Source organism: Trachinotus anak, unplaced genomic scaffold (genome assembly GCF_046630095.1).
Source record: "Trachinotus anak isolate AG129_WGS33_773 ecotype Australia unplaced genomic scaffold, CSIRO_AGI_Tana_v1 ptg000009l, whole genome shotgun sequence".
Classification (NCBI taxonomy): Eukaryota; Metazoa; Chordata; class Actinopteri; order Carangiformes; family Carangidae; genus Trachinotus; species Trachinotus anak.
This window is the reverse complement of record NW_027273860.1, coordinates 8,790,852-8,816,286: the sequence shown is the minus strand read 5'-3', so window position 1 is coordinate 8,816,286 and position 25,435 is coordinate 8,790,852. Positions and strand designations below refer to the sequence as shown.

General features: G+C 44.7%; 1 protein-coding gene across 1 annotated transcript; it reads right to left on the bottom strand.

Annotated features, from left to right (window-relative positions):
* Positions 1-643: 643 nt before the first annotated feature.
* Positions 644-24,611, bottom strand: dipk2ab (divergent protein kinase domain 2Ab). The gene is made up of 4 exons (XM_071485082.1): positions 24,161-24,611; positions 17,224-18,111; positions 5,603-5,906; positions 644-1,997 (listed from the first exon to the last, which is right to left on the bottom strand). Exons 2-4 carry the CDS (start codon positions 17,875-17,877, stop codon positions 1,651-1,653), a joined length of 1,305 nt encoding a protein of 434 aa, XP_071341183.1. The 5' UTR covers positions 17,878-18,111; positions 24,161-24,611; the 3' UTR covers positions 644-1,650.
* Between the last annotated feature and the right edge of the window lie 824 nt (positions 24,612-25,435).

Sequence of the window (25,435 nt, the reverse complement as noted above, 5' to 3'; positions counted from 1 at the left end):
TCCCGAATGAGCCTATATTTGTGATTATGCTTTAATTAGCTGGTCCGCCGAGTGTAAAATCGACCCAACCTCTAAGTGCTGCCGAGTCTTTTAAATATTCAACTGAAATTTCAGGCCTGCAAAATTTAAAAGTAGAGGTCAGAAGCCAGTTCTGGAGCTAGGAAGAAAAAAAAAAAAAAAGGTAGGATCTCCTCATTCCCTTTATTATACCATTTGCTTGATAGAGCTTTCGGCACCCAACACTGGTGGGAGAAGTCTAACAACAGGATTCCTTTATCGATTACAGACATTTAAAAGGAGAATCTGGCACTGGAGGCCAGCACTGTGCAGTTTAATGGTGTTTTCCAGTCCTCTTAAGAATCACTTCATTTTATTTATTTTTTTAGTCAAGCTTTTTCAACCTTGTTGCAGAAAATGTGTCTCGGCCGAACTCATCATCATTTATCAATCTAAGGGATATCAACAAAGCTGAGGGGCTTCTGTGACAGTAAGTACTGCCAATCTTTGTCTTGGTTCTAACTGAAGAGAAAATAAGCACACCGGCCTGCCAGCTCATATAAGATTGTGTACACATTAAGGTTCCTTTGGACAGCTCTAGTGGGGAACAACTGGAGGGAAAGGTGCCGTCACTGTACTGCTCTGGTTTTTTTTTTTTTTTTTTTAATATTACATACAGCCTCTTTGGTATAGGCACATCTGCATCAAGGGGCCACCACTGTCTAATTACCCCTTTCCTGTTCCTATGTACTGCTGTCTCACTCTCTCTGGTTCCTATTAAAAAGGGAAAAATAAAACACTCAGGAAAAAAAAACAAAAAACAAAAGATGATTGCCACAATCCTGGAACCTGGAAATCGAGTGATTGATTGAAGTAGCAGGAAATTGGGCTTATATAGCCGTCAAGGGTTTTCTTTTTCCTATGCATGAAAACCAAACCCTCTCTCTGCTCTACCCGCAGTAGCTTGGCCTTCCCTGCTGCCTGACAGTGGGAGATTCATGCTACCTCCACCTTCCCTGCAGCCATGCTACAGAGAAAAAAAAAGCCATGGCACAGCAAAAATGTAAACGCACCAATGTACTTAAATTCAGCCCTGGAAATAAAATAAAATAAAATAAAAAACCAACAACAGATCCTAGGGGCAAAATGAAACAGGTGTTAAGATTCGATGTTATAAAACACAACAGTTCTGATGAATTGAGGGTGAACGGCAGGATGGATGTGGTCAGGGCTGTGAGATGTCGCTGCTGTTGCTGCCTGGACACTCTGGTTTGCGTTAGCCTGGTTCCAGTGAAGGATGCGTTTACCAGAGCCCTTTCTTTCCCCCTCCTCCCCCGAAGAGATGGCAGGACCACCCCCCGTAGAGGAGAAGTTACCTCTATCCCCTCTCTATCCTGGTTCAAACCAGAATCTCTTAGCGCCACGTTCCTCTTTCACACAGGAGCATAGTCAGGTAAAAGCTTGAGCTTTAACAAATCTGCTTTGAAGTTTAATTCTTACACTTCCTGATGTAAGACCTCTAACACCTTCCTGCTCCAGTGCCCGAAAGGGAGCGAATGACATCATGTACAAGAACCAGGATCTTAGGAGTCCAGAGATAAAGAGTACAGGATCCAGTCTCTCAGTGCTTAAGGCTAACGCCGACTCCATTCATTACCTGGCCGTAGCGGAGGAGGAAGCGGCAGCTAGCTGTGTGAGGTATTCGCGCAGTTCCTTGGCCGCCTGGAAGCGGCCGTAGCGCTTTTTGGGTTTGGTGCACTCGTCCAACAGAGCCTCAAGTTGTCCGTCTTTGGCTATGTGGGCGGGAGGGTCATGGAGGAGGCCTCCAGTGGTGCCCCGCCACGTAGCGTACCGCGACAGCAGGTTCTGGCAAACGGCATAGTAGTTGTGGTCCACAGTGACCCTGGAACAAAGGGAGTCCTTGGAGAAAGACAGGCAGGCCTCCCTGTCGCACTCCTCAAAACGGCTCTCGTACCACACGTCGTAGTTTTCTGGCTTGTCTGCAGGGAGGCAGAGAGACGGCTGAATTAACACGCAGCTATAAAAACAACACTGATCGTAAAATATAGTCAGTAATATTGATGGAGTCCTGGATGCATAACATTCATTTCAAATATATAAAAGCATTTACTGGATCATAAGCTTGTTTCTTAGAGCTTTCATCAGGGGAATATGTACTGAGATCAGGATATGCAGGTCTGATGAAAATCATACAGCCATGAGGTGCTGAATTTCTTACAGAGCAACATGCATTTATACAGTTTTTGTGTATAGCTTAGGAGTTTCAACCAGACTGCAGTTTACATTTTAGATAACTGTAAGAGAATTTTTCTTTTCACGGTGAAATTTGAAACATTACTGATTTTAAGCAATAACAATCAAGTGTTTGACTGCATCTCACTGTGAAGAATAATAGTTTCTCAATTTTTTGTGTAAATAATAACCCAAGAAATCAACCTGACCGGAAGCTAACAGGACCAAGGTGCCACTTTTGACATCCCGCAGGCTCCAACAGGAAATTCATTTTCAAAACACACAGCCTAACAACTCATCTACTGTTTCATTTGACAGAAATGAACCACTTTCCAGATTTATTGAGCAAATAAAATTCTTTCTCCAGCTCATTTCACGTTGCTTTTTCTCTTTAGAGGATTGTGCGGAGGGGGGGGAGCCAAGAAAATAACCTGGAATGATGAGGGCGCCATTGGTTTGTGCATTAAAAAGCAGATCAATAACATTGTTGGGAGGGGGATGGACCCAGAGGATGCAAACACATAATCAGTGTATCAGCGTTGTAATGCACTTCTCCTCTGGCTCATCAGAACAACTCAATCAAACATCCAGCGCTGCCCTGTTAGCAAGGGGCCCATGTGGCCCCCTGAAGAGGAGGGGCACATCAACCTCAATCAGTGTAGGTGATGAAGATGGATCTGCCTGTGTATGCATGCCATGAGTGTGCACACACACACACACACATCAAGAGATTTGCACATAAGCAGCAAGGTGAGGTGAAAGCAATTAATGTTTCAGAGCCGGCTATGCATCACATCTCAGCACTGATTGACAGATGGCATCAGGAGACTGCCCTATTCTTGTTCAATCGCACTAACACACGCACGCACGCACGCACGCACGCTTGACGCACGCACGCACGCACGCACGCACGCACGCACACACTCTCAGTCCTAAAGCAGGCAAACAGAGTGACTAAAAAGAACAGGGGGGAGGAGAAGGTTCATGCTCAAGGATGAAGATGAGCAAAGCGAAAAAAAGCACTGTGAGGCTCAAGAAGTCTGAGGTCTATTTACTTGAACCTCAATCCCCTCTGTTCCATTCTTACTGCAGGACTGAGTGTAACAAAGCTAGAACATTTCCAAAGCAAACAAAGTCATTTCCAATTCAAATGAGCGGGAGAGCAGTGGACAGAGTAGGCTGTCTAGCCTCTCTCGTCTCCTGCGTATCTGGAATCTTCCATGCTAGAGGAGCTCAGGTCGTACTTGTATACATTCACCTCACTCCTCTGCCTCCTCAGGGCCGAAGTGAAGAGGGACATTGGGCCTGAAATGCTTGTTAGCGTGGCCTTACTGGTGACACTCAAGAGTACGAGCCAGTTTTCACAATGCAAGCCCGTGTTAGAGTGCATTATTGAATGTGAGAGAACGATAGAGACTGTGTGCGTGTGTGTCTTTGTGTGTGTGTGTGTGTGTGTGTGCATGTGTCAAGCTGCTGCATGTGTGTTTGTGTAAGCCAGTCAGTGATCGTGTCGGGGAGAGAAGAGAATGAGAGTGAGTGAAGTGTGTGTTACATTATACAGCATGTGTTTCCAAAAACCACTGGGGGTGAAACCATCCTCAAATGCTATAAACTCAATGATGGGGAATGGCTCCTTTCGCACCACTGGACTGTGCAAACACACCGCGCACGGCACAACTTGAACACGGCACGCATTTTATCTCGCCGCAAACCCGTCGCATCAATATGGATGCCCCTAACGAGAGGGTGGAACGGCGCATAGCTTTCTGCGTGTTTGATTTGCAAATCAATTGGCCTCAGTTTAGACTGATGAGATTCGCAGCACACACTTGAACTCGCTTTCAAAACTTGGGCTCTAATTGTAGGGATTGGATTCTCTGCTTGTGGAGCCCTGGGAGGTTACCGCGCCTATTTCCTACTGCTGTCCGACACATGGCCGTGACCTCGTAATACTCATTACCGCCGTCATCCCTGTTCGTCCTGCTGCGCCCTGGCGCTTGGCACACACAGACACACAAACAGATCCAGGCCAACAAACACACAAGAAGCACATAAACATTCTTGAGGCTTAAACTCTCAATGGCCAGGGTAAGCAGCTTGAGTTGTCAAGCTCTAAATGTGTTGGCCAGACATAGGGAGTCTCAACCTGGATTGTGCTTGGGGACTTGCAAAGGGCTGGTGTGACAGGGTGGAAAATTGCAGCTATTGGTAAAAAGCAACAAACCAACATAATCACACAGGAAATCAAGTGTAAAGTCAAGGGGGAAACTACGGGGCATGTTGGTGGACCTTGACATGGTGTACATCTATTTGGGGTTTTCTGGTGACAGATCTTGTAATTTGGCAAAACAGCTCTTTATCTCAGGATAAATTCATCACAATACTTCCCCTCCAACTAAAAAAAAGTGCACACGCACACTCTCTGTTGCGTGCACACACATAGACACAGACAATAGTTCATATCTGTCACAGGGCACAACGGTGGAACCTCAACACCTAGCGACACAACAGTTCATCACTTTAATAGGATTTCCGCAGGAAGGGACAAATCTCAGAGCCTGACTGGGTGGTCGTCCCTCTCTCTGAAGTAACCCCAGGAAGGGGGGCGGAGGTGTAGGAAGCTGCCACACTGAGTGTGTGATGTATGGCTCTCTGTCCTTGTTATGAGGTTTATTCTGAGAGGCAAAAAACTAGGGCAGCGGAGATGGCTTGTTATCCGAACTATCTTCACTTTGAAGGGGACGAGTGTGTCGGAGGCAGGAGGGCTGCTGGAGGCATGTATTCTCAGAGGAGAGGAGGCTTTAAGCATGTGCAGATTTGCCCACAGCTGTCTGTCCCCTGAGGCCTTTCCTCAAACCTTCGTCACTGCTCCAGTTGGCAGGTACAGTCCTCACGTGAAGAGAAGTGTTTTCTAGAGAATCTGAGTTATGGTCAATGTTTGAATCACACTCCGGCTTCTGATAAGTCTGTAACACTCAATCAGACAATGGGACGGAGGAACAAACACTGCGTGATTGGTCTCATTATGAATTCAATTAATGGTTAATTATCACTTTTTACAGTTTTAGAAAAGCACAAGATCTCAAGTATAAAACCACCAATGACAGCTCTATAATTCAAGTGTGAAGTAGTCTTAAGTGTGAATCTAAATAATGTGCTGTAAAAACAAGCAGCAGTCCAGAGGTAGTAATATCTAAAGGTGTGGTACACAGGCAATCTTCACGAACAAAGATGAATTGTCATGGTGACTGAGGGAATAACTCATATCAGGCCTTATTCACAGACGTACAAACATACACCCACACACACAGAGCACATATGTGCTCAGGTAATGATTGACGCTGCCACTCACTCTGCTTGATCAGCCGTTTGTCTGCCACGAGAACGTTCTCGGCGTCAACAACGATAACCTTTCCATCGCGTGGGCCGACTGCAAAGTTATCAAAGCTGACATCGAGCAGGTAGAGGGCAAACTCAAAGTCGTTGTTGGTGAGCTGCTCGGCGATGTCCATCAGCTGTCGCGCCAGGTCTACCCTCTTCTCCCAGGGCGCGTTGTAGAAACTCCACAGCTCCTCGCCCACGTAGTTGACAGCTACCACACGCCCACATGCTCCCAGGTACTTGGCGAACGGCCAGCCCTCGTCTGAAGGAAAACTCTGGGATGGGGAGACAAATGAGAAGAGAAATTGTTGATTTAAAAACATAGATAAAAGAAGTCAAGCTGTGTAGTGTAGAGTTGGCTGAGAGAAATAACCCATTGGCTTTGAAAAACAGAGGCTGAAACATGAATTGCGAGAACCTTCAGATTGTCAGAAAATATTTGTTTATCTTGCAAGAAATCAGTTTCGCAGTACTGAGAGAAAAAAAAAAAAGTTGCCGTGTGCAGCCTTGGGTAGTTTTCGATGCACAATGCTAAGCACAATAGTTGAAAGTCTGCCAAAGGATCGCGTGAAACAGAGCCAGCACTGGGTATAACAGATTAAACTTAATAAAAGAGAAGGGCCAGTTTGTGTTAAAGCCCTACAGCAGTCATGAGCTGATGTACGCCGCTGCTGTACTCAGTGCTTCCAGAGAACTGATAGGAGGTGATTTGTGGTAAGCAGCAGTTAGCAGGAAAGCCTTATGTGTTGTGATGCAGCAGCGGGGCGATTTAAACTGCTGCATGACGTTGGCTAACCAAGTTAATGCAGTTTGGGCATGCTGACAAGAAATCGCTGTGTATTACAGCTTAAAACCGATTGATAATAACAAGGTAATACCGCTAACAGGAAGTGGTGTCACTGCAGCTGCACAATACCCTAATCTCCCTCAGATTCACTCCTCTTTCCTGAGGTCAAACAAAAACAGGCACACATGCACCATCATCTGCAAATCACTCAAGGTCAAGTGGTAACGTCTGCACAGGCAAACACACACAAACACACACAAACACACGGACAACTTCAATAAGTTGGGCATGAAGCAGCGGCATTTGGCAAACCTGCCGGGCAGCTAAGCGACTGGATTTTTGGAGGTCTCGTTATTGCTTCCATCTCTTTCCATGAGCTCCGGTGTCTCACACTTTTTCTACATCTTCCTTTCCTCCTCGTCCGTTTTATTCCCGCAGGCTATCACAATGTGTAGACAAATTAATGGAAAATAATACAATGAAATCCCCCCTTTTCTTGCAGCCCACATGCGTTTTGCTCCAAGTGATAAGCTCCCATGTTTTACAATAAACCCTCCTGCCATAGGCCTCTATCTTTTACAATAAACACCCGGGCATATGCTAGCTTAATGATAGCCCACAATTCCTATGTAACAAATCTCTCTTAGGCTGCAGTTTCTGGCAGGCAGCCACCGCATAGAGACAGACAGAGAACCAGGAGCACTCATGTTTCATGGCAGCCTCAGTCGCCCTCCCTTTTCTGAAACCCAATCGTATCAGAGATATGGCAGGGACCACACCATGTTGCTGCAGGTGAGGTGTGAACTACTATGACTGTCGCATCTTTCTTTACACATGTGGTAATTCAATACCTCACCAGTTTACAATTTCTATCATGGGAAGAGGTGGGGGTGGGGGTGGGGGGTTAAATATGCATGGCTGCCCGAACTCCTTTAAAACTTTAATGAAATAGAAATTATTTAAAAACATATATTTTTTAAGTCTGCTGTATCTCAAAGACAACAGCTGGACCCCTGCCACATAGAGACTGTGGCACCAAGGAAGTGCATGTGACAAAGACACCACAGCTGGGTGAATGGATGGGATGGAGCTATTTGCAGGTTTCTTAGTACACCACTGACTAGCGTCGAGACCTTTTAATCTCAGACACTCCTCAAACTAGGCTGCTCTTAAGCTCCTTTATTACACCCTTTGACTAGACTATAATTTGCTGAGTGTATTGAAGGACGAAGCATATATATCCTACCACTGCTGCTACCACTAGTGCACAATGCAACAAGCTGAGTTCTAAGTGAAGACTAAAAATGCCTTGCAAGGTGTCCTTGGCTGGATGAACAACCTTGGAATAATCTTAAGGATGAAAAAAAATCAAGATCTTGGTGCGACAGAGGCAAAAAACAGAGGCACACTTTTACAGCCTATCACAGTCTGTTTTAGCGCTGGAAATCTATACCTTAGGCCAATCTCTTGTTCCCATTAGTTTTAAGAAAGATCTACCACCAAAAGGGGAGGACAATGATAAGTTGCATGCAGTGTAGTGTTGGTCAGGCCCATTTCCCTGAGGTGACCCAATCAATTGTGAGCCAGACAAAAGTCTGTCCAGGAAGCACTACTGGCTTCCAGCAGCCTGTCGGTCTGTCTGTGTCTGTCATCCTTAGAATTGGCAATGACTCACCCAACTTCCCCAAAAACTCTTGGCTTAATAGCTTTCCTCTACATTTTCTGATGTTACAAACTTGACAGGATGAAGAATCTGAGGAAATAGGGGATGTCTCAAAAAAAAAAAAAAAAAAAAAAAAAGATCCAGCAAATACCAAGAAACAAAGGATAATGGCTGACTGACTGCACTGGCTGGAGTGCTGACTGGAAAGGAGACAATCCCAGACTACTGAGATATTGCTAGCTAACAGGCATCGCTACATATGAGATTTTAGGATTAGAGTTTAACACGCTAAATATCTAAAATGGCTTTCTAATTTTTGAGGTTGGTACAGACAGATTAGGCTGAAGCTGGATCAGTTGGTGGTACATCCCTATTAGGCCTGCTTCCCTTTGACCCAGATTCAAACCTCAGATCGCTTTATCTTGCTTCATATCTGAGCGGTTTTTCGTCTTGTTGACAAAACTTAGCCTGTCAAATGTTGCGGCTAAAACCTAAACCTGTAATGTAAAACACTATCCTCCCTCTCTCACCCCTGCAGGGTGGATGGATAGATGTGGGGAAGGGGTGACGGGGGTGGGTGGCGGGTGGGAGCACAAGAAAGGAGAAGAGAGAATACAATGTAGACAGCAAACAGAAGACACAAACAGAGTGTCTTTCACTTCTCCGCTCCAGTGGACAGGAGGAATAAACCAGCAAAGACCTGCCTGCTAAACACATCTCTCTCTTTGTTGTCAGGTTGCAGCCTGAATGGGAGCAAAAGTAGAGCGGCAGCAGATGGGGGTGTGTGTATGTGTGTGTGTGTGTGTGTGGCTGATGGGAGGGAGGAGAAGGATGAATGGCCTACGGCTACTTTCAGACACTGTCAATGGCTGTTATGAGAACACCTTCATGTCTGTGCGGCCCTCATCCGTGGTTCCTAACATAGCTGTCGCTCATTCGCTGCTCTGACAGGCTCAGTGCGCAGCTTCAATTACTGGGTCCTGACAACTTGTACCTTGGTGCCATTTTTATGAGCTTCCTTTATTTAAGTTTTATATGCATAAAGTCTAAAGGTGATAACTACTGAACGGTGTAGGCAGCAACTTGGAAGCGGGTACCAGAGCTCTGGATTCAAACTCGCCCATTGCAGAGGTTGATAAATACTCCACGTGTCCCACCAATCATTCTCCCTTAGCAGCCTTTAAACGGTTACTCTGCAGAAGTCATTAACATCCGCAATGAGGCGTTGAAGAAGGGGTGGGGGGGATAAATTGGAAAGCCCAGCCTAATATTACATCCACTGCACTATCTCTGAGCAGACTTGGGAGATACTGATGTGTGTATGTGTGGGGACTGCACAGGTAGTCTATTTTACCAGGTATCTCCCAGTGATGTTATGCTCTTGAAAAATGCTGAGGGTGCAAAACTGCCAATGACACATCCCAGCAACTTTTACTGCTTTAAAGGTCTTGCCTGCTCTTATCCCTGTCATTGGGTAAAAACCTTTTATCTCCTGCTTAGTAAAATCTTTAACTTATAGAACCTTGTGCCAAATGCTCTTATTTTTGGGACAATTTTTTTTGTTTTTGGCTAGAATTTCTTAGTGTTCCAGAAATAATGAGCCAGGCTCAGGAGACAATGAAAGCAAGGGTGGAAGACAGACCACAACAGATTCTTCTCATTAAAGACGACCTCACAGTGACTTCTAGGCCCAAGTCTGACTAATCTAATCTTAAAAAGGTTGTGCCGTTGCACTAGAGCAGCATTGACTGGAGGTGTTTGTGCTTTCCACTCCCCTCCCTGTAATACAACAGACACACGGCATCCTCTTGGGGGGGGGGATTGGAGTGGGCTGAAATGAAACAGGGCCACAGACAAATGGGCAGCCTCTGGAGAAGAGGATGAAACGAATGGAGCGAGAGGCACAAGAACACACACCTGCGTCCTGACATCTGCTGACAAAGGCATGCCCTTCTACTGGGCCACTCGGGGGAGGGCGTGGGCGTGTGTGTGTGTGTGTGTGAGAGAGAGAGTTCGAAAGAGGCTCTTTGTGCGTGTGTGTATCTATGTGAAACTGGATCTGAGTGCATGTGAATGAGAACATGCAACGTGACCGGGGCCGATAACAACCTCTATTCAGGGGCCGAGTAAACATGAGCAGCTCCCAAGATATTGCCTTGGCTGGTCTGCAAAGGATACTGTTCCATCAAACCCGCATATACATACACAGATGCCCACACACGCAAATATGGTGGACACAGAACTGTGATTATAAATGCAAGATTTAAAAAGGAAACAGACACCTTCATCCTCAAACCGCAACTATTTACAGCAGAACAGAAATTAGTAGTCTGCCAGAGGTGTTTCATGTGTGCAGCTTGTTAAAGCCCTGAGCAGGGTGTGGTGTAAATTCTCAACATTTTCTATCCTCAACAAAACCCCAACGCTTCACAGCAAACAAGTTGGGACAGGACTCGTCAAGAGTCCGGGGATCAAACAGTAAAGTTGAGGAGGCATGGCTGACAGGCACGTTTAGTCAGACACAACAACAACAACAGCAACAGCGACAAGAAAACCCCTTTCAGCCCTGATGTTGCAAAATGAACATTATTCAGGCTGTTTATCAAAGGGGCTTAGCGTTAAGGAGACACATCTGCTCTGCAAGACTGGGTCTGCCAAGCTGGACTAGAAAAAAAAACACGTCGCTTTTCTGTGCAGCTCTCCCGTTGACCTTGTGTGTCTGGACGATGTGTGGCGAGCCCCGTCTGGCGTTTTGCTGGCCATTTAAGTTTAAAATCCAGTTGGTTAGTCCACAGCAAGCGCTCAGGCCCCACAGGGGAGCCGGCACTAACTCCTTACCCTGGCACACACGGCACAGCCTCTTTCTTCTTTTTCTCCCGTCTCCTGCTGCTGCTGCCGCTTCTCCTGCTAACCCCCCCCACACACACACACACACACACACTTTGTTCCACCCCGCAATACAGGGCAGTGACGCTGTCTGTTCCAAACATGGGAGGCCAGGAAACACCGAGTCAGAGCCCCAAGCTGAGGGGGAATATGTGTGCGTCGGTGAGAGAGAATGAAGAGAAGCGAGCGACAGAGACTGTAAAGTGTATGTATCTGAATTTTGAATAGGCCCTCCCTCTCTCTCTATCAGACATGCAGTTCAAAGAGTGCAAAGTCACAGTGTGTAGAGCTGGCAGCAGCCTTGGGAAAGAGGAAAATCGTTCATTGAAGAAGACTGAAACTATAAAGGACTTCTGGGCGTGTGTGCGCGTGCGTGCATGTGTGGAAAAGTCAGAGCCAATAAGAAAGTAAGAGGTCAAAAACACTGAGCTCAGATGAGACATCAAACCCAAGAAGTCAGGTGGAGAGTCTGAGTAAGACCGCATACAGTTGGCCTGCGCGGCACAGGAGAGGGAGAGAGCGCGCACATGATTAGGTGAGCTCCGACGAACAGTGATAGAAATGGGTTAGCTGGGTCTTTGGGTTCTGCAGGCCTCTGCTCCGTAGAGAGAGAATGAGAGCAGGATGAGGAATGAGAGCAAAGGACAGTGCAGCTCTGGGTTGCTAGTACACACTCCACTGCTAGCTGATAGATGAAACTCTTCGCCGACCTGAACCGGAGCCACTGTGCACAGAGCCACCTCATAAATCCCCTCCACTGGAAGACGAGGAATGTATTAAGTCATAGGCAGTGGTGTCGACTCAGTCTAGGTGGTATTGCTGCCCACATGGCTGGAGAGGAACCCAAGTGAAACTTGGCCTCAGACCTGAGGGCTGTGGGTTTGAGGCCTACATCAAGGGTTGTGTATTTCAGAGCAGGCGCCAATTATCTTGGGGGCAGTCGAATGTTGTAGTGAGTAGGGAGACTGCTGTCACTGACCCTGCACTCTAACCTCTTTGCAGAACAGGGCAAACACAGAGACTTTCCCCACAAGGAGCAATTAAGTTTCTCAGATGACAGAAAAGACTTCAAACATAAGAGGTGTCAGCCTGTGGCCAGGTCTTTGCACATCTACGCTACCCGTGAGAGATTTCATTAAATTGTTATTTTGCCAATTGCAAGGGTCCAAAAGCTAAAGACTGGGAGATGCAACAGTATTTCGTTGACCTCTCGTATTTTCTGACAGGAACTAGGTGCCTGACGCTTTAATGCACTGGACGATTTTATTACTGCAGGAAAGCTGATGTACTAAAAAGCATATTTTGCTCTAACATTATGCCCTAGGCTCTCCAGAGGACGCAGCACAGTAAAGAGCCACTCGTTACAGATCCATATTGGCCATCTTAAGGGGCCCAGGGAGAGTTGTGAATGGGGTTAGATTCTCTTGCATTGCAGAACTGCATCTCCAGGAGCTGGGCATTAGGGCGGCTGGGGTGCAGGCTGTAACAGTAGGAAGCTGTGAGGTCGGGGGGAGAAATCTAAAAAAGGAGCTGGTGGGTGGGATTGTGTGTGTGTGTGTGTGTGTGTGTGTGTGGGGGGGGGGGGGGGGGGGGGGGGTTCAACCACAGGCATTTACCTAACCAAACACAGCTGTCATGCGTGTGTGCGTGCATGCGTGCGTGTGTGCTTAGAGAGAGGGAGAAAGAGAGAAAGGATTATGGTAACACAAGCAGTCTGGCTCATTCAAATGGGGGGAAAACACCACAAGGCCCTGGCTTGTACAACACACACTCACTCACACAAACCCTCTGCTCCTCTCCTCCTCCTCCTCCTCTTTCTCTTCTCCCTTTTCCACCAGGGCCTCCATCCAGCGAGGGCAGCCAAAAGAGGGGAGTCGGGCCCAGATAACTCCCTGTCTTATCCTAACAGGATTCAGTCTGTACACAAAGGCCTATAAGAATAATGAAAGGGGGTTTGGGAGCACTTGAAGCAGGGTTAAGCGGCGTACACATCCTCCTCTCTTATGTCCTAAGAGCGTCACAATCCCCCAGACCCAAAAACAAAGGTGCTAATCACAGACTAGCAACTTAAATACTATTTACCGGTGGACCTCAGCCACAGAGCCGGCCTTAGAGACAGAAGGCTCTCAGTTAAGCCGGCTAGCATGCAATGTCTGTGATTAAATGAAAAGAAATAAATAAAACTAAAAACAAAACAGCTTTGATCCTCTTTGTAAAAGAGGCATGACCCAGAAAGCCTGACCATAAGATTGCAGAGTTTTTTTTTCCCCCTGCACAGACAAAATAAAGGCACAAATTCTGTCCATCCTTTGTCAGAGCATGACTGTGAGGGAAATGAAGAGAGGGGTTTTTTCTGTAATATGAATTATTGTAGAAACTTTAGTGTGCAAAGGTATCATGTCCCACCTGCTTTTCTAATGTTTGACCACTGTAAACACAATATTTCTTAGTATTATGCAATCCAACATGACCACAAGCTACCAGTGTGACCTCTGAGACAGTCTCAGAAAGGTATAAATATCAATTAACCTTCGTAAAGGTGTCCCCGTTTTTCTCATCTTTCCATCCATATTTTATGCACCACACTGTAAATGTTATGCATTATAATTACATTTTTTTTGTAAAAAGAATTTGTCTGCAATAATTATTGTTTGTCCAACCTCTTTATTGTGATGCATTTACAATTATTTTCTCACTAAAAAAATACATCCAGGTTGAGTAGGTCGCAATTGAGGCACCACCTTTGCGTCACTTTGTGCCAGGAAAAACTCGGAATTTATCATCTTTATTTTGGCTTAGCCTCCCAAAGTGAATGAGCATCGTAATAGATTATGCGCAGCCTCATTAAATCAACAGCATACCCAAGAAGCACCCCTACACCCCCCATTAAAAAAAAAATTTCAATCAAGCTGCTTGTGTGTTTGCTGAAAGCGCTGTGAATGTTTACTTTAGCATTTGCGTTAAAATGCTGCTGTCAAAAATCGTAGCAGATAAGGTCATCCTTCTAATCTCTGCCTTCCGTCTCTTCCCTGATTCAGTATCAGTGTCAGACGTGTTCTGGGGAAAAACAGACGGTGTTGCAAGAGAGGCTCCTGCTGTCTGTGGAGTATGTCTCGGTGTCAGGTGAGGCCGGGGTGTTGAATGAAGAAGTGGATCAGTGCAAGGTGGGGGGAGATGGTAATAAAAAGAGGGAGAGGGGTGTCTGGGACAGCAGAGATTTTAGTCTGGAGGAGATGAGAGTACCGCTGACTGAGTTAACCCCACAGGCCTGTCACATCCTATTCTCAGCTTCAGTGAGCAAGACAGGGCTGAGGACCAAAAAGGGTGCGAGTGCAGTCACATGCTCCTGGCTAACTCACCAAGCTTAATGATTTGGAAGGGAGGACTAGGCTAAATCGAACTAATTTAAGGTTGGGCCAGATGTACTCCATCAAACACAACCATCACCTGATGAATCAGTGAGTCATCTAGCCAGAGGAGAGAAGCCAAGGATGGCAAATAAGATTCTAGCCAGGGAAATGAGAAGAATGAATTACTGGCTTTTCATGCAAACCAAGTTATTGTCAAATAAGAGGTAAAATTAAACAGCATTGTGTAATTTCTCCAGCTGGCAAAGAGCTAATCCCCCTGACACAAGTTGACTGATCGCAGCAACAGAAACCTGTCCAGGCCGACTTATCTGTGCAACCTCAAGACAAACAGCATCGGTTCACAGGAAACGAGAGAGAAAACAGATGAAGTTGCATAAGGTGCCTCTCGTTGCACAAGGATTTTCTTGTTTGGCTGTCGTCGTTTTGTCTTCCAAAAATATTTATTCCCCAAAGCCAAATTGTCTTCCACGTGACTAAGGAGTGGGGGGTGTTGTGTGTGTGTGTGTCTCTGTGTGTGTGTGTGTGTGTGTGTGTGTGTGTGTGTGTGTGTGTGTGTGTGTGTGTGTGTGTGTGTGTGTGTGTGTGTGTGTGTGTGTATCGCAGAGCACACAGAAAACGCATTGTTGGCCAGACCCGAAACAACACAGCAGATTGTTTCCCACTGACAAAGAAGGTCTGGTTTCTCATAGTGAAACAGGGCCGATTTACTGCCTGTGGCTTCAAAAGAGTGGAAACAGAAGCCATTCTAAGAGAGAGTGCGGCTTACTGAGCAGACAGCCGAAATGTTATTCACATCATTCAACTGTATAAAACCAGTGGAGAGATACAGGAAAAAAAACACATAACCACAGCACTGGCAACTAATGACAGTAGGAAATCATTTTCACTTAAACATAGAAGATTTTAATTATACAGAGTGATACTGGCCTCTCCAACTTACTGAAGAGGTGTTTAACTAGTACCAGGCAAAATGAGGCATTGCTCTGCGCCTGACAGGAAGGCTAGATGATTAATAGTTGGAATAAGGATCAGGTTTCATTAAATAAGAGGACATAAAATCCAGCCCACATTCCTCTATCTTTAGTTAAAATCAGTCCCCCGCAGTAGCACTAACCTCTGGCAAAAAAGGAGACCAAGGTGTTGTAGTACAGCATGTCTCCTGTTCAATCTCTATAGACGCCATTAATTCTTTATGGTCTACTGCTGCCCAACCTTGTGCATAGGGTCTCTCAGCCTCTCAGCAAATTTTCCTCTCATCTTTTGAGTTCAGCGATGCTGACTAACAGTCAAGGCCCTCCAGATCTGTGATTCTCCGAGATGTCTGGTACGTTTCTTTGTGTATTATCCGTCACCACAAACTATGTTCACCATCTGTTACCCCTGGCCTTGTGCATACACAGACCCCGCAGCCCTTTCTTATGCCCTAGGGTCACAAGTTCATGATGAGATCAACAATTCATGAGTCCCCGTAAACATGGAAAGGATACACGGAGCAGGGAGCGAAGAGAGGTTGTGGACAATGTGTGTGCATGATGCGTTGGTGTGTGATGTGTGCAAGATAAGAATGGAGGGTGATTCATTGAGCCTCTCAACTGGGGCATAATGGCATTAAAAACACTGATGGAATTATCTGGCCAGAGTTTGTGGAGCGTACACAAAATAAAAAAAAAGGGGCAGCAATGACATGGACAGAAGAAAGCTGTAATGAGAGAGAAAAGAGGAGAAAGGGAGGAAGGGGGAGGGCAAGTGACCACACAAGTCTAATCAGATTTTATAGATCAACTGACCTCAAAGGCTGATTTCGCCTTTTGTCCCCGAAATGCCTGGAGGTGTCAGGCCCTGTATGTAAGGGAGGGAGGGGTGTTGTTGGAGGTCAGAGTAAGTTATTGAATGTCTGCACGGGCCACGACCATTGTTGTTCTGTCCCATCACGAGACACAGTCAATGCCAGACTGAAATTGAAATTGATTGGCTCCTTGTAAATCAGTGAGGGAAAAGGAAGTGGATAGTGCTTCTATGATTTACAGTGCGGTTGTTTTGACACACAGGTTGACAGAATAGAGATGGGTTGTGATCTTACTGTTAAATCAATCTCATCAAAACGAAACACTAAAGAGATTCAAAGATCATGATTTCGTCAGGTCCTTCAACTCCTTTATTTTGTAATGCTGAAATAAAGACAGTAATACGGGTCACTAACTTAACAAAGCTATTATTTTGGAAGATTAGTGAAGGATCAAGAATATTGGTGCTGACACCGCTTAGCAGCCCCGTGGAGAGATCACTGCACTTGCTGACTTCCACAAATGACGAGAATCCAGTGGACACAGACGTATATTCAAATTAAAAACAACTTGGACCATTTACAGATGCATCTTTAAATAATTCAAAACTGCCCTACATATAGTGTTAAATATGCAGTATTGCCGCCAGCCAAAATCTCTCATCTTTGGGGAGGCCACAGCTCTTAAACCCTTCTCTATTCTAAGCAGAGGAATATTCGTGCTCCAGATAGCAGCCATGTAGTCCCGCTGTAGCTTAGAGTTTAGGGAGGGTGTAATGGCTCGTCTCAGATCTATAGAAGATTCCCACCCTGTAATTTACTGGGGGCTTAGTGGGCCAGCACCCCGGCTTGCTTTGTACTGATGCTCTCCTCTTTTTCTTTGTAGCAAGGTCCAGGAGCCAAGCCTTATCAACTACTCTGAAAAACCTGGTGCCACAGATCAGCTGACAGACACCTCTTTATCAAGATGCAAAATCTTCTTCAAAGACCGTCATAGTCAAACATTACTCAACGGAAAATGAAAAAGTAACCTTAAAAGACCACACATGAAAAAAAAACCAAAAAAAACCCCCAAAAAACACAACAACTAGAGACACAGTACCTGTAGTACAAGTGGTTCCGGGTTGAATGCCAAGGTCATGAGCAGCTGCATTCTCTCTGTGTCCTTGAGGTTCTTGAGCAGGAAGCTGCCTGAGTCTTTGGTCTCGGCATACCTGCGGACCACTCGGTCCAGCAGCCTCTGAGAGGGGCAGTGCACCAGGTCTGACCAGCCCTCCACCACCTCAGGAGTGAGCAGACGAACGTCACCGTTGATCCGGGCGAATTCAGTCTTGTACATTGCCTGGATGAGGTCACAGCGCGGCCTGCCTGTGGCCCTCTTGCAGATTTTCTGGTCTATCTCGGCCAGCTCCTGGTTGGAGCCGAGCCGTTTGAGCACCACACGACGGGTACCCTCCCTGGGCTCACCGTACTGGGCAAAGTAAACGTTCTTGACATTGAATACGTCTAGGAATCGCAGGCGGCCCCAGGTCTCAAAGGAAACCTGGCCGTTCATGAACTTGCGACACCAGCTGGTGCCAAAGCAGGCGGGACACTTGTTGAGGTTGATGAAGCGTCTGTCAGTGAGTTCATTCTTCTGGAAGGAGGCGAACAGGTTGTGGGTGTTCATCAACAAGATGACAAACAATCCCACCACCAACAGGAGCTTCAGACAGCGGTACAGGCGGCCAAGTTTGAGAGGCAGGAAGCGCAGCATGATGGGGACGGGGCAGGGGTGGGGAGGGTCTTGAGGGACAGGGAGGAGGAGAGGTACAGAGATGATCGTCAGGGAGCTAACCTCAATGCCTCTCTGTCATGGTTTACCAGGATGGCTTCTAAAGCGGCAGGCAGGGGCGAGGTTGGCACAGCTGCCCCGTGCCAGTCTCTGGCAGAGGCCAGTGAGTCATGTTCTCCCCTCTTGGTGTTTGTGTGCAACCTCAAGCCAGCAGGCCTGAAATCAAACAAAGGAAGAGAGAGAGGAACTCGTTACATCAGGGGAAATTTAAAAAAAATAAAATAAATAAAAAATACATTTTATAAACTGCAAAATTTGCCTTTCTGGTTATGGATAACAAGTGAAAAGCGTTTATTTAATTTTTCTTCTGCTGGGCCTGCAACTTCAAAACCTAAGTCATAACATGCAATACTGCCTATAAAATAAAGGAGCACTTTCTCTAGCATATGAAATTGTCTCACAAATTTGAATTGCTTGGGTCATTTGAGAGATTTCATGACTTTTTGAGCAGAAATGAGATGGCCCACAGCCAATGCAATAAACCTGCCTGTGCCTGCTTGAGCCCTCTCTTTGGGAAATAATTTCTTGTATACTCCCCCAACATAAGAAAGATAAATAAAAGTATGGGAAAAGGGAAAATAAAGTGTCAGTGATCAAATTAAGAGGAAATGTACAACATCCTCTCCTAGTATAAATAAAATGTGCTGCACTCTGAGGATGATTCCTCAGAGGTCCTCCCTCTGGAGCTACAGAAGTATCCATCACTTTTCCTCCCATGCACAGCAAAATTACACACCGGCTGCATACCTCAACACTTACACTAAGCTCAGAAGGCTTGACTTTTTTTTTTTTGCTTCAAATGGAGGAATCTTACTTTGCATTGTGAAGAGAGTCACGCTGTGTGTAGTTTAACCTTTGATCAGAGTTGCCCTGCTTCGTTTTAATCATGCTTTGAAGTTGTTTCTTTGAAAAATGGTTGGTGTCACTAAAATAACGTTTGTGGTCGAGGGAGGAAGAGAATTTGTGAATACCTCCAGGAGGCATATTGACGTCAGCAGAGAAGGCAACGGTAAGAACTGAGCAGGGAAGAAAGAGACAAAAATTTGGGCTCACAGTACGAGAACAACGCTCTCAGAGAGCCTCACAAGCTCCCCCCGTAGTCTGGCCTTGATGAAGCCATGTTAGACCCCCCAATCAGCTTTTTAGCAATGAATCTTATAAGTCTTGTAAGTCGCTTTAAGAAAGACAATGACTCAGGCCATGCAAATTAGCCATCCTCAATTAGAGCTCATTAGGGCATGCCTATTAGGACAGCTGACTTGAGAGGGCATGGCTAACGAGCAGGCACACTAGTGTGATTAGTGTGCGTGTCGATGGGTTCCTTGCATTTTGCTTCCAGATCGAAAGTGGCGGAGATCTGGACAGACACGGGGGCTGGAGGCAGCCAAGAGAGCAGCGGCTGTGAGAGATGTGCGGCTGTGGAGTGTCAGATAAGAAGCTGAATACACTAGTTCTTACCTCAAACCTCTGTCTGAAAATACCTCAGGCTGATCAGGCCAACATCAGTAACGTAAAAATAGACCATATCCAAATAGGGGAACTACAGAAACCTTTTGTTTTTTTAAGACAAGAAAAATATGATTCAAGTATTTTTCTATTCTTGCCACAAATGTTTAACTTAAGTAATGTGACTTAACTCAACAGTGAACATATGATTTTCTTCTTACCATAATACCAATGAGAGTCTCTTTTATGTCTTTTAAATAGAGGTGATCTTTAAAACTCTTCCTATTAAACCAAATAGCAACTGTAAATCTTAATAGTAATATGTCACTAATTTCCAAGACGGAAGGACATTTTATTTATATATTTTAGTGCTAGAATGAAGCACAATGATAGTAATTTTAGGCTGTACAAATGAATCATTTAGAGCACATGTTTTGAATATATTACTTCATGCCCACGTTGACCTGAGATATCTCAGAAGCAAGAAAGTACAAAAAGATAATTTGTCATGCATTTAGCCAAGCAAGGCAAATAAAGAAACTGTAGGTCTACATTAGGCTGACAGAATGCCTGCAATGTGATAAATGAACCTCAGCCTCATTCAGAATGAGCTAAAAAGAAGGCCAACACAGTAATTTAACAGTGTAGAGAAAAAAACTCATTTGAATTCTACAAGATATTCATATTAAATTGGAAAAGGAAGATATAATGGGAGATGGGAAAACAGCAACCTCAGTGGGAGTCAAAACGATGTGTGACTTGTGCCTCTGCTATAGGGAGCAAGAGGAGGGAAAAAAAAAAACAAAAAAAAAAACTGCAAATTCTGTTGCTATACGATTTCGATTCAAGTCCTATTTAGCATCTGACACAGGCAGTCACGGCGCAGACATGGCTGCAAGATCTTTGGAGCAGATAAAAGATTTACTTAGGGTCAACAAAGGGCTTTAGAGAGGACAAAACATAACCTCAGCCAAGTGCCCGAAAAAGATGTTGACCTCTTCATCCCTGAGAGTAAGCAGCAGAAAGCTGGAACAAGTCCCCGAAAAAGATCTGAACATTGCATGGGATAAAAAGATGCACAGGTTGGCAGCTAACACAGGGAAAACACATAGATTCCTCCCCCTCTCCAGAGAAAGTGTTAGGCCTCAATTACCTATAGAGTGTTACCTGGATTATGTCAATGACCGTACTAATTGCTTAATTGAAAGGATAAAATACACCCGGCAATACAAACCATGTATTACAATGTCTAAAATGCTAACAGTGAAATGCATGAATCTGCCGATGAAGGCTCATCTTTGGAGCAAGAAGCAAGAGAGGGGAAGAATTGAAATGCTACTAGATTAGTCTTTATAGCCTGCTGCTGCTGCTGCTACACATTATTGGAAGGATGGCATGGTAATTTAGGATGGGGATATTTTTCCCTGGTAATTACCCCACTAGACTGCTTCTTGTGCCATGTACACCTGCAAAACCATTTATTTATCCGTCTCTCTCTCCATGCCACCCCAAGGCTGAGAGTTATTCAACAGGACGCGCAGAGAGGAAAGCAGAGCGCATAGGGCTCTATGGCAAGGTTGCCTACTCAGGTTTTTGACAAGGGTAAAGTTTACTTTAAGCTCTAAATTGAAGCCAGATGCTTTGTAGTCTAACACAGATGTTACCCACCGGAATAGAAGGGCAGTGAAATTTAAAGCAGTGTTTTCTTTTGGACAAACCTCACTGTCCCCCACAGAAAACTTGTGTTTTAAATTAGCCCCCCCACCTCCTCTATTCCTCTGCTCCCTCCACACTCTGTGAGAAGGAGGGATGCACAATACCAAGAGGAGAACCCTATTTAGAATAAGCACCAAATTACCTCTCATCATACACAGCCGCTGCCAAAAGTGGGGTAAGAAAGTTTTTCAGCGTGCTCAGTCTACAAAGTACGGCGGTGAGCGCTTCGAAAGAGAGGCAAAGAAAAGAGGGCAAATCAAAGGATGCCTGACTCCTCATGCATGGGAGATGAGTCTTGCATTCAAAATGTTCCAAGTTTGGCAGATGTTAAGAGCCGCAAAATGGCTCATTACTGGGACAGAAAAGGCCCAAGATGAAGCAATAGGCCCCATGTTGGCTTAAAACAGAATGACAAAGGTTAAGGCAGATGAAGATACCATCGTAATATCCTAATATTTCAACTTTTATTAAACTTAGATTTTGACAGAATAACCCAGATATAAAAAAAATATATAGGGTTGAAAAAGAAATTTTCTTCTTCTGAATGATCTTTTCCACAGCTCATTGTGTAGAACTGGTTTCAGATAATGGTGTTCGAGGGCAAGGCTACTCTCAGGCTAACGCATTTCCTTCAGCGCACCTGAGGCTAAGCTTCATCATGATATAATGAAGTCGAGCCACACATGAACATGCTTGATTAATTCCACTGGAAATGCAAAAGAGAGTGCAAAGAAGAAGTGGTGAAAAGGACTGGAATACAGTGTAGGAGTGAGTAAAATAGACAGAGAGCAAAAAGAGATACAACCAATGTATAGCTAATGGACAGCAAGGTGAGAGGAACTCTGAGTTATTGCTCTTGTGATGGAAATGAATGGAAAGAGATCACTTGAATAAAGAGTAGCAGTTCTCCATCTCTGAATGGACACACACACACACACACACAAACCTACACATGAACGCGTCTACCCCCGGAGACCGCCAGCACAACCACGAAGCCCGACTCAAAGCTCGGAAAAAGCCTCCTCTCTCACCCACCCCCTCTTCCATTGCAATGTGCGGCTGTAGCTGGAGAGAGGAACTACTGTTGCCAAGGTTATCGACTGAGGGAGTCAATAATGTTTGATCACAAAAACATTCAGCCGCAGCCGGATTGCCTCAGTACAGCAAAGACGTAGACTGTGATGGATAAATACAAATGACAGTAACATTCACACACCTAATGGAATGAGTCCTCAGAATATAAACACCAATCAGCAGCGTCCCCATATGAACGTGAGTCCGTTCATCTCTGCCCCAAACCAAACGCTAGAGGTTTTAATGAGAATATCAATGGTATCCGTTTTGCACCAAACTGCCGCAGCTGTTTGGAAGGACACACTCTAACTGGGGAGACTTGCTCTGGATTCTTCAACTGCGTATGTTTGTTTTATTTCATTTAAACAGGTGCACATTTTCATGAGACAGCATCAAGAGTTTGGAAAAGTTGTCATACATTTAAATCTCATTGCAAAACAGATGTGTCATCTAAGTGAGGTTACACTTGAACTGATTAAAACAAGCTGCCAAAACAAGCTTCAGTTGAAACAAATGGGAAATGTCTTTGGAACGGTGGTGGGGGAGAATAAAATTGATTACCTGAGAGACATTTTTTATTTCATTAAAGGTCATTCCTAATGTAGCTCCATCTGTTGTAGAAGTTGCTTTATCCATTTGATTTGGTGAGTTTGGGGGTCAAAAACAAAAATACACTGCTCCCGTGGGACCTTTTAGGCTACAGTTACAAAACATTCCCCTGCTGAGTGCTGAGAAACATTTAAATCAAGCACTACCAGTACATCTTAAGTGCATCATACTGTTTTCATAGTTCCCTTGTTGACTAACCTTGCAGAAAGGCTGCACAATTAGTCTCCTGTTATGGAAAAATTAATTCTAAGCAGCCCATTGTATTCATTAGACTATAAAGAGAAATTCCTTAGGAGTTATTATAAGCTTTATCTGGACGAAACAGTAGGACTGTTGTGGTAATCTATTTTTCCCTTGAAGAAATCAAGGGCAAGAGTTTGCAAAGAGCGCACAGTAATTACTATTCCACAGAAATCTCATGGTCAAGTCAATTTAGCTATTATTTTGAATTATGCTTCCAATTTCAATGCCTGAGTCTCTCTGTCTGATGGGCAAATGGCTCAACCTCCTGTTCACTCACGCCAACGAGGAAGGCAAATACATAAGCAAATCAATCCAAATCAAGTTGGCCAAGTGGATACCTGTTGAGGTACAATGTTTTTGAATAGGCAAAACCTGCAGTGCCAAATAAATGGGGAAGCAATTCAAAAACATGTTTAAGAAATACTGTAAATGAGCAAATCTAAAATGTGAAGGGTCCCTCAAGCAAATGAATACACTCCTCACACCAGTGGCATTGCTCTAATTTAATATTTTCTGCATACAAATAGCCAAAGGAATATATGTTTCGAGGGCTCAGGGACAGCACATTTTCGTCTATCATGATATCCACATCTGCACAGTTGATTGTGCGTGATGACAGTCCACTGCGTTTTTGTGTATTATATCTTTTTTTTTTTAGCCGTGTTTAGGTACATGTCATCGACATGACTAATGTTCTCTCCTGCAATAAACGATAATAAGGATAATTGCAGGGCAGGTAACATACCAAGCGGTCATTTCGAGATGCCGAGATAGTTCCGCTGTAACAAAAATGACACCACCAGCAGCTCTAATAGTGGTAATAATAAACTTCCTGTCACCGTTCAGAGGATGTGGGCATCTGATAAGAATTTGTTTGTAAAACTACACCGCTCAAAGCGCCGCACATCCTATTATGTTAATACATACTAGAAAGCTGAGGAAGTTGAGTTTTTGTTTTTTGTTTTTTCCTTTCTTCCTTTATGTGGTCAAGTTGAGGCTGCAACATTTAACATACAAGCGACTCTCGAAATTCACAGTGTGCCAGTTCACGTCATTTAAATGCTTACTTCAACGGCAACACGGGCTGCTAAAGAGAAGAAACAACTGTGAAACAAACCTGTCTGACTTTTTCTTCTCCCGGTCTGTAGTAGTAAAATGCTTAGCGCTCAGTTCATATCATTCTTCAAAGTTGCGGCTACTTGCGAGGCGGGCGACGGATACTTCAAATCACCGCCGCCGACGTCTAAAAACAACAGCTTCTTCAAAGGTCGACGAAGATCTTTATCGGGCAAACTCACACGGTCTTCCCATGTCTAGCTCCTAGGTATCTAGCCAGCTAGCCTGCTAGCTGCTGGAATAAACAGTTGGGATGTCGAGTCTTAACTCTTCATATACCGGATCTTTCCGACTGGGCGACGCAGTCCTCTTCACAAAGGACAACACCGTCTGTGTTGTGCAGTAGCGTCCATTTCGACCCGCTGATCACGGGTCCCTTTGTGGTCACGGAATTGCCTCTTTTCTTCTTCTCTCAGGCAGCGGTTCACTCCTCTCCAACACCACAATGGGTTCTGTTTCGACTCTTTTCAACACCAACCCCTTTACCCTTTACGACGTCCGCTGCCTGTTTACGGCCAAGGTTGCTAAGCGAATATTCTAATATTGTCTTGTCTGGAACACCGCCCCCAGCGCAAAGTTTGCTCAGATTTCTATTTTCTTTCTCAGCCCATCATCAGCCCAAAAGCAACCTTTTAGGGAAACAATCGACTAAACATAAAATCAAATTTTTATATCACCATGTCGTGCAACTTAATGTGATCAAAAAGAAAAAGAAAAAAAAAAAGCGAAACTGGAAATGATAATTAAAATACAATATGTCAACACAAAACTGCACATGTAGAAATATGCTTTACGAAATGTTATAGAGACTCTGAGGTTATATTGTGCTATGCTACGGAGGTTTGTGGCCATCACTGGACAAAGACAACATAATCAGTTGAAAGTTATAACTGTCTCCACACCATCAACGTGTTAAGTTCAGTATTTGAGTTTTTAGCCTAGAGGCAACGTTGACTGATACATGTATATCAACGCATTTTTAAAAAATATTTGAACTTTTATTTTATGATTATCTCATTTATACCATACTTTGTACAACGACCGAAGTAAATGAAAGATCAAAATAAGTCATTACAACCAAATCTAATTAATTAACTAATTACTTAATGAACTACTAATTGCGGCCCATGACTGATTTACTTCGAGCTGAGGGACAGGGAGAGTAGAAATTCAATGTCCCGTCCTCTCACTCTCTCAGCGGGCTCTGCGTGTATTCATTTGTATTTACCTCCATCTGCTGGAGAATAAAAGGCTGACACCATAGACAGGATATAAA